The sequence below is a fragment of the Argentina silus genome (genome assembly GCF_951799395.1).
Source record: "Argentina silus genome assembly, chromosome: X".
In the NCBI taxonomy this organism is placed as follows: Eukaryota; Metazoa; Chordata; class Actinopteri; order Argentiniformes; family Argentinidae; genus Argentina; species Argentina silus.
In genome coordinates, this window is record NC_139653.1 from 13,870,084 (window position 1) to 13,880,083 (window position 10,000).

Genomic DNA, 10,000 nt, shown 5'->3' on the forward strand with positions numbered 1-10,000 from the left:
CTTGTCTGGCAGGGTTCTGAGCCAACATGTTAACATCAAACAGATGAGCACGGCTCAGATAAGGAGTTTAATATGGCGTGAGGGTCAGAGATATGGTCTAATATGGCATGTAACTATAGCCTGAGCACATTATGAAGAGAGGCCTGCTCTTCATACCAGTGCTCCATTGTGAATGGACTCCAGTGGACTGTTGGATGGCTACTGCAGGTGAAGCACTCGCTACCACCTGCGTACTGGTGTCATTCTGTGTGCTCGCTACCACCTGCGTACTGGTGTCATTCTGTGTGCTCTCTCCATCTGCTAACAGAAACACTGTCTGAACTCACAGTGAGAAACTCAGATAAAAGATCAATGTACTTACAGACAGTACCAGCCTGAAACCACAGTGATCTCCATGCCCCCAGTAACTCCTGGACCAGCTGCAGACCTGTTTTGGGTTAATTTCATCTGTGATTCTTTTTATTCTGCTTAAGGTTACGATCTGTAACCCCGGTCGAAGGAGATGTGGGAGACCCCTCACTATGGGACAACCACTCCTGCGTCCCTGTTCACTGAATACCTATGCAATCACGTCTGTAAGGCTTGAGCACGCTTTCAGGCATGTAGCTCCGTCTGGTGCCAAGGAGACATAAGCTCTCCCCAGCATGCCCATCATTCTGCGAACCACACACTTTCACAAGCCACGGGTAATCTGGTGAGGGGTCTCCCTCATCTCCTTCAAAAAACTGGGGTTACAGATTGTTACCTTAAGCAGAATAAGAAGAATCATCGATGAAATGAACCCAAAACAGAGTTGCTGCTTAGATAACACACTCCCCTGTACAGTACAGATGCGGGGAGGAGAAAGGGGAAGTATGGAACGGCTTGACTGTTGTACGTTATTGAAATGATCTTGGGAATGAACACCACGTTAGGACGTAACATTACCTTGGAGTCACCAGGGGCAAACTGAGAGCAGGAGGGGTTGTCCGACAGTGCAAGTAGGTCACACCCGCTTAGCCGTAGCCAAGGCGAGCAGCAATGCTGCAGGAGTTGGTGAGAGTGCATGCCTCCCTGGACACTGATATGCCACTATGGAGGTGTTGTCCAATCTGACCAGGAGGTGACGTCCCTGCAGTCATGGACAGAAGTGCCTGAGGGCTAGAAGCACTGTGTAGAGCTTGAGGACGTTGATGTGGACCTTGTGTAACGGCTCCTCCTCAACGCTGCTCACCGAGCGCCCGTCGAGTGCAGCCCCCCAACCGCGGATTGACGCGTCCGTTGTCACCACCCTGCATGACTCTGCCGGTTGGGCAGCCCTTGGGCAGCCCCACAGGCAGGACAGGTCCCTCCACCTCTGGTCTGGCGCTAGCTAGCAGGTTAACAACTGTATGCTATTTATCACTGGTCTGTGAGGGAGCTAGCCAAAGTGTGCAACCCGTGTTTCTCGGTGGGAGAAGCACAAGGTGCAGGGGGAAGTTTATAACACGGTTTATGTATGTAACTTGGGTATAGAAGTCGGGTTTCGATAAGAAACTTGATAGCACAGTACGAGTTAGCTAGCCAGTGCGGTGTACACCGAGTAGAAAACACACGTAGTACAGTAGCTAGCAAAGGTATGGTAGCAATGGCTTGTGCTGTAGGGGTTCCAAATGGAATTCACCAGCGTGAGTGAAGCTTAGTGAGGACACCTACGAGGACACGACTCAATGTCCTGGGAAAAGTAGGTTGCAAAACTACTTTTACAGAGGGGTCAGAAAGTTAAGCAGCTAGGTACCAGAGGAATTCTCACATGCTTCTACGAATATCTCCTCAGCACCAGGCAGGGCTACGTGCCTGAAAGTACGCTCAAGCCTTACAGGTGTGATTGAATAGGTTTCCGGCAAATAGGGATGCAGGAGTGCTTGTCCCACAGTGAGGGGTTGAACTGATTCGACTGAATGAGAACCACTTGCTACATTCATAGATGATGGCAGTGAAGCATAAAATATTGTTTTGATTAAATTTATTTATTTAATTTATTAAGAAAATAGACATGGGGACATGTTTGAGAGCAACACAACAACTGTAGAGAACCTGCATGGGTGATAAGAATACAAAGGCCTCTGAAGTTTGCTGAAGTGAGTCAGTGTTAATGTTCTAATGAGTGTTTATTACTCCCTGTGTTAAAGAGACGTATTAAAAGCCCATTTCCAGGGCCAGAGGCTAAGTATGTATAGAGCCTCTCCTCTCCCCTCTCCTCTACCTCTATCTAAATGCCCTTGGTATCTTAATGTCCGTACTGAGGACTCATCAGACACGCTACTGTACACACCCTTGCGCATGCACGCATGCGCACACACAGACACTACTGCATATTTTTTAAACCACAGTAAATATAAATATGTAAATTATGTGAATTCGGCAGTGTGGGTTTGGTTTGACTGAATGGAGTCAACAGTGCACTTGTAGATGAGAGAATACCCTCATGTTGTGTAAGCTCTCAAGGGCCGGGGACCCATCCAGGTGTCTTAAGTTATAGTCTTTACACTTTTTTGTGAATTTTTGGTGCTATAATTGATGTATTACTACTACTGAGTTTTCAAAAGAAAAGTTTACTTTAAGACTAATTTGATCGTAATATATTCAAGTAATTATGATCAGTGTTGTTTTTTCTTTCAGTTCACTTCATCCCAGAGAATGGCAGCAGTGAGGGTGTGTGGCGTTTATTTGAAGGTACACTTTTATTTTGCCACCTTTTGTCTCTTCTCCACCTCCCCAAAGCAGTGTTATACTGTATGATAAACAAACCCCATGTGTCAATGGTGGAGAACATAGTTCTCCTATGTCTGAGGAACCCTTGGTATCCTGTCGTTCTCAGTCATCCTCCTCCTCTTAAGGCCATTGAGGAGACCACACTCAGCATTGAGATTCAACTCAGCAAAACACAACCTGTCTGTCTGTCTGTCTGTCTGTCTGTCTGTCTGTCTGTCTGTCTGTTTTCAAAGAGCTGAACACATAGGGCAAGGGATAATGCCATTGTGCTGATGTCTGTATGTCTGTGTATCTGTGTGCATAACTGGATGTCTGTTCCAGATGTGTATCTGTGTGCCGTGCTGATCTGTTCCCTGGGCCTCCTCTCCATGTTCCTGTTCACACTGGTTCTCACCTGCCAGTACCTCCACACCAGACACAGGCTTAAAGGTATAGTACAGTAGGCTGACCACTCAACAAACACTTCTAATATCACAACTGCATCTATTACATCTGTTAATTTAAAGCCATAGGCTTTATAACATAGGCTGTTTTATAACGCCGCTGTGGTTCGGCCTCTGACCCTGACCTCTCCTCTCTCCAGCCTCCAGCTACTACCTGGTCAAGTGTCCAGAGAGCAGGTTTGTCCCTGATAGGAGCGGCCGCACGCTTCATCATTTCCTGAATAATTTGATCTTATATCAATACACAGTACCTGGCTTAATTGAATCAACTATTGATGTTGAACATCCAGTGTCTTTCTAAACGTGATGGGAGTTGGGTAAAACACCTATTGTATTCTGTTCCCTAGCTCAGGGGAGACGGTGACCAGCTCTGTTAGCTCCTCTAGCTCCTCCCCAGGAGTACACAGAAAAGAGATGAGACTCAAACCAGAGAGGAGATCTACACCAACAGCACCCAGAGAGCCGCAGGAGGGACTGCCACACATACCAGCTAAAGGTAAAATATTGTAGATAGACACACTACCATACACCCAATACTCTAGTGTGACCTGCCTATAAAGATGGTATTATTCTTACATAGTGATCTACGGAGAGGATCTGACAGCTGAGGCTTAATGCCAAAACCCTGGAGGGCCCCATAAACCTTTCTATCAGATATACTGTGAAATGCATTGACTACAGTATCACAGTGCAATCCAAGTAAAAATGCTTAAAAAGTGTCACTTTCAAACCTCTACTGTCATGACCTGAGTCAAAGAGAGAAATGGAGATCATTTGAGTAATTTAATCACAGCGTTGAAAGCCGTGTTAGTCATGGGATGAGTTAGACTGAGACATCTGGGACACAGGAGGACAGACAGAGAGAAGCTGGAATGCCTGAAATCAATCTGAGGATGAAACCCAGCTCTGTGTTTGGATAAAACCTCCCATCTGTATCACCAGTCCCATCTCATTGGCAGAGACAGAGTCAATGTTGACACAGATTAAAATACTGGTCCAATTCTGCAGAGCTTGAGACAAAACATATACAATATCTGGCCCCATTCTATTCTATTCCACATCTTGAAGTATTTGGAATTCCTTGGCTTTCTATATGGTAGACTTTCTATACTCAGAGCCTAGCTAGCTTTATCCAGAGCCATTGACATACTGTACAGCATAGGGCAAAACTCCATAGGTAGGAAGAAACCTTTAAGAGGAACCAGACTCTAGGGGGAGATCCATCGTCCGCTGGATTATATCTCAGCTGATTTGTTTTTTGTGTTCTAGTGCCTGTTGCTGCACAGAAACCACGGAAACCCAGGCGGTTAAAGAGTCAGCCCAGGAGACCGGTTACAGTAAGACTCCCTGTTATTGGTTACCTCACCCACACCCGCAGCCAATTAAAAACCTTAACAAAGTTCAATTATTGTATTACAAGATTCTGCCTTTTGAGTTGTGTCCTTTATTAATCATTTTCTGTGTTTAATCTTTTTGTTACAAATTGTATAATATCTATATTTAAAAATCTTTCCTTCTTTTCCTCATATTTTCAATCGAGTTATTCAAAGCAGGATTCATGCGAGGAGGAATTACAGGGTTGGTCTCACAAGACTTCTCTATTGTCTACAGGAGTTATTGCTACTCCTTCCTCCTGTTATGAGCCTGCTAATTCTATTTAGCTTTATTGCTTTCCAAACACAATTATTTATTTAGTGTGCTTCGTCTCTATTTCATTACATTTATAGTATCATAGAAACTATGTCCAAAAAAAAACTGTGATCAGTCAGAACAATTCATATGTTGGAAGGATGCTCATGTTGTTGTGAGATCCAGCTGCTATGCATTTAATTGGCTGTAATTCACCTGGTCTGATTCTGATTGGCTGAAAAACATGTGAATGAGTCTCTCGCACGACCCTGCTGATTAGATTACTGTGACTGGGAGGATCTGAGGACACAGGATAGAACTCCCTTTATACTGAATGTTCTTCTATTATACTGAATGTTCTAGGAAAGAATGTTATGTCTATAAATAAACGCCTCATAGAACTGCACACTAGGGGAGCGGTCTGAACTAGGTTTAACTGCCTTTAACTTACTGCAAAGAAAAAGTATACTCTTGATACCATGAAGTAACAAGGTTCACATACTAAAACCTAGAAAAACGACTTCCATTTTGCCCCTAGAGTAGTGGAAGTCGTCAGCTTATTCACACACCCAGGATTCAATCATTCCCACTCTGCATCACAATCTGTAAACACCTTTAAAATAAATCTTAAGACATACCTTTTTAGCTTAGCTTTCTCTTAATCCATTTTATTTTAATCTACCCTCTTCTACTGTACTACACTGGTCTCTCTGTTCTACCATGTTTCTGATTTCCTATACGATCATTTCCTTATATTACCGTTTATTTTCACTGTATTGTTGTATTTGCATTATATTGTTAAGCACCTTGTATTGCAATTTTGCACGAAAGGCGCTATATAAACAAAGTCTGATTTGATTTGATTTCTGTATCTCCTTTCCTCTCCCTCTCCATCTCCTCGTCTCCTCCCCCTCACTCTCTATCCCCAGGTGAGGGTCACTGAGGAGGACAGTCTGACATATGCAGAGCTGGAGCTGGTCAGGCCCAAGCCTGCTGAGCTGCCTGCTGCCTCCTCCCCCTCCTCCTCCTCCTGCCCTGACCCCACAGCCTCCAGCACAGACACTGTGTACGCTCAGATCCTATTCCAGGAAAAACAGCTGTAAATACAACATCTATGGGTGTTTGGATTCTGCCTATTGACCAGTGCTTCCTTGGAGAGCAATTCATCAATGGACTATGAGATAAATTAGATAAAATCTCAGAAACATTTAAAACCAGAAGACTCTACTACTATTTATGAATTATCTGTACAGCATTTTGTAGCCTCCCTAAGCACTATGACCTCTCCCAAGAAATCTGGACCTTTATAGCACAGGAGGCCGTGTGACTGGTCTGGACCTTTATAGCACAGGATGTGTATGTGCCTATTTTGTGATTCCTTTGTTGGAATTTCCTAGCCTGGGTGCTGGACTGTTTCTATATTCAACAATGTAATCTTCTGTCAAGTTGGCCAAAGCAGAAACTGATCAGCTGAAATATGTAAATCCTAATGTACCTAATGAAGTGCAATGATCTAGTGTAATAATATGACTGGTTCTGGAAAATGTGAATAAGCCAGGATCCTATCTCTCCAATGAGTACAGGACACTAGGATGCCATGTCTGCTTCATAAGGACCTGTAAAGAATAAACTACTTGTAATATTGTCATTTCCTAACATTGTATACCTGTATATAAGCTGTTTAATAAAGAAAGTGTGAGTTTTTAAACCATTGTTGACGGCCTTGGTTTTAGACATTTAGCGAACCACAGAACAGATTCTCCAGGAGCACATAGGCCTTACACACACTGAGAACTAAGGCAGAAACTGGAGGATTAAACCTGGGTAGACGTACTGTAGCCTATCTAATGAGGACTGTCTCAACACCACACACATAAACACCCAATGTGAATTCTAGACACGCTCTGGTGCCCACAAGGGGTGAAGGGTGGAGGCCATTTTGTGAAGGTCAGTTTGTGAATGATGGAGTGAATGGAGATGTATATGGAGAGAGAGAACGATACAGTTTCCCCGTCCCTCTCTCAGTGTGAGAGGGAGAGAGTGAGACTGCCATCCCCCACAGTTCAGACTTACTGACTTGGACGAACCCACTAATGACTACATTTATTCAAATTAGACTAATTGTAATCATGGTTAATAATTAGCTTTACAGTGTATTATAATTGGGTTAGGCTACAAGATGGTTCTGCCTAGGTGCTATAATTTATTTGATTTAATTATTCTGAGGAACCCAACAGTTTGACATTTAATATCATAAAACCAGTGGTGTATAGAGAATGGAGATGGCCATTGTCTTCTGAGAAGGTCATTGCTCGCTCTCTGTGAGAATTATGAGGACCATTTTCCAGTCTATTAAGCTACTCCACTTAGCACAATTAGCCACATGCACAAAGGTTAAAGAGACAGACCTCCCTCTTCAGCAGAGAGTGAAGGGAGGGGACAGAGAGGGAGAGAGAGAGAGAGAGAGAGAGAGAGAGAGAGAGAGAGACAGAAACACAAAACAGTCCACCCTCATTTTACCTTATCACCCATAATTATTTGTGAAACTGGTTTCATAAAAACAATGCTTAATAATTCATCAGTATGGATGATACAAGATTTATTACTGTTTCAGCATTAATCTAGACATTGATCAAAGGTAAATTTTGCACTTTTCCCCCTATGGTTTAGGTTAGGATTTGGATAGGATAAGTTGAACCAAGATCTGTGCATAAGGGAAACTAATGCTCAGAAGGTCTGGTGGACCAACGCAGCAAACTTGGCCTTCGATTCACTGAATAGAAAGACTGGGTTCCCCAAGAGCTTGCACTCCATACATTTCTGATTCTGAGCCACACCTCGCAGTGATGTGATTCACTGAAATCAAATAATAACACAAATACTTTACTAAATTCACTCCCTCTAAAGCTATGTTTGAGTGATTGTTACTCCAGGCTTATACGCACTGTGTGCAATAGCTTGGGGCTGAGGTTAGGTGTGGGTTAGAAATATGTCTGTGGTTGGCCAACCATAAACACATCCAGAGAGAGAGGAACAAACACGCCAGATGGACAGGTCACCTGACACATCAGCACTCTCAAGAGCACACTACTTGCACATCAAATCCCTCACAACAAACATAATCATCAAACTTCAAGCACCCATTTTATACACACAACAAAACACACACACACACACACACACACACACACACACACACACACACACACACACACACACACACACACACACACACACACACACACACACACACACACACACACACACACACACACACACTCACACACACACACACACACACACACACACACACACACACACACACACACACACACACACACACACACACACACACACACACACAGCTCAACTAAAACACATAACTCAAAACATTCTATAAAGAACAAAACATACCCAAGCCCAAACTCCAGACTAAACATCCTGAAAGTCTCATGCCACAACCACACTACAACACAAGCTGTAGCTCACCAACAACACAACACTAGCATGCAGAGCAGCAAGTGGAGTCTGAGATATGCCATACTGTTTTAATAACCAGATCACTGCAGTAAACATGTGTTTGTTGTGAATTGCATGTGATTAAGAGGAAAAGTACGATCTAAGTTCATCAAAGTAAACAACAGACTGAAATCTGCCCAACCACAATGACATTCTTCTTTTAATGGAGTTTCTGTTTTGTTCTTTCAATAATAAAAACCAGGATGTATCCAGAACCTTGCAACATTGGGCCATGCAGTTCCTGCTACAATGCTCCGTGTGTGTTCACAGCAACTCCAAATAAATGATTACACAGCATTACAACAGCAAACCAATTTATTCAAATTCAATACAATTCATTATATACACAGATACATACAGAATTAAATGTTTGCCTTCATCAACACAATACCTAAAATTCAGTAGCATACATTAACATATATACGATTTGTCACTTTTTTTAACCTCTCTAAGGCTTTCAATGTTGATGATCATGCCCTCCTATTGCATAGTTTATCTGCCCTTGGTATGGCCAGTTGGCCTGTAATTGGTTTCATAATTACCTGAAGGATAGAACTCAATGTATCTCAGTTGATGGAGTTCAGTGTAGTTTTCTTAATATTAATAAAGGTGTTCTGCTTTGCTTTGATTCTAGGTCCACTGCTGTCTACCATTTACATACATAATGTAGGCATGGATTGTCCTTGAACAATTGTAAATGACATCTTTATGCTGATGATACTGTTCAGTATGTTCATACCCCCTCAGCTCAGTTTTGGTTCTGTTAAAAAATCAGTTGAACTTAAACTGGTGCTGAATGAGGACAAAACTTTTATGTTTATGTTTTTCTCTCGATCCCATAATATTGATTACAGTGATCTGTATATTTGTACCCTGAAGGGAGCCGAAACTGAACAAGTCCCTCATTATACTGTAAGTATCCGGGCATTTGGATTGATGATAAACTGTCCTTTAAAATACATGTTGAAAAACTGATCAAGAATTTGAGAGTTTGTTTTATTGTATAGAAATAAGTCCTGCTTCACCTTTGAGAATATAAGGAAGCTTGTCCAGGCAACATTCCTCCCTGTCCTCGACTATGGTGACACAATTTCCATGACTGCGGCAGGCTCAGTTCTTAAACCACTAGACTCGGTTCATCACTCCGCTCTGCAGTTCATCTCCAGGGATAGTTTCCACACCCACCATTGTCTTTTGTATTAGTCTGTGGGCTGGGAGTTTTTTACTTCGAAAACAGCATATCATTGGATTATATTTGTATATATAGTATTTATTTTAAAACTAGCAACCTAGTGGTGATCAGACACACTCTAAGAACTTGCTACTTTAATGTCCCAAGGGTGTCCACAGAATTTAGAAAAACTGCTTTTAGCTGCTGTGCTCCTCAGGCTTGGAATGATCTGCAGGGTAGACTGAGGATGGAGGACTGGGCCCCATACAGTTGTTTAGGGACCAGCTGTCAAAGACATGTTTTCTTTTGATTAATTAGTGTGTATATTTTGTATTGTATTGTGTTGTATATTTATGTTATTATTAAACCTTTATTTATACAAAATGTCCCACTGAGTTATGTTATGTTAAAGTACATTTAAAATGTTATGTTAAAGTACATTTAAAATGACAAACTATTTAAACAATTTAAACAACATAATCAATTAAAACATGTACATTCCTCG

At 42.3% G+C, this 10,000-nt stretch overlaps 2 protein-coding genes across 2 annotated transcripts in view; one reads left to right on the forward strand and one right to left on the reverse strand.

The window, feature by feature from the left end:
* The window catches only part of vstm4a (V-set and transmembrane domain containing 4a), a gene marked incomplete at its 3' end in the record, with an annotated part of 9,759 nt that extends 3,851 nt beyond the window's left edge, over window positions 1–5,908 (forward strand). The window contains exons 3-8 of the mRNA XM_083695754.1: window positions 2,641–2,694; window positions 3,055–3,162; window positions 3,317–3,353; window positions 3,524–3,672; window positions 4,446–4,513; window positions 5,735–5,908. Coding sequence (XP_083551880.1) covers window positions 2,641–2,694; window positions 3,055–3,162; window positions 3,317–3,353; window positions 3,524–3,672; window positions 4,446–4,513; window positions 5,735–5,908 — 590 coding nt within the window. The remainder of the gene's footprint in view (window positions 1–2,640; window positions 2,695–3,054; window positions 3,163–3,316; window positions 3,354–3,523; window positions 3,673–4,445; window positions 4,514–5,734) is intronic.
* Window positions 5,909–8,621: 2,713 nt separating this feature from the next.
* Window positions 8,622–10,000, reverse strand: part of wdfy4 (WDFY family member 4) — a 48,289-nt gene continuing 46,910 nt past the window's right edge. The window contains exon 64 of the mRNA XM_083694588.1: window positions 8,622–10,000. This exon is cut by the window's right edge and continues 976 nt beyond it. The gene's annotated coding sequence lies outside the window, so the exon portion shown is untranslated.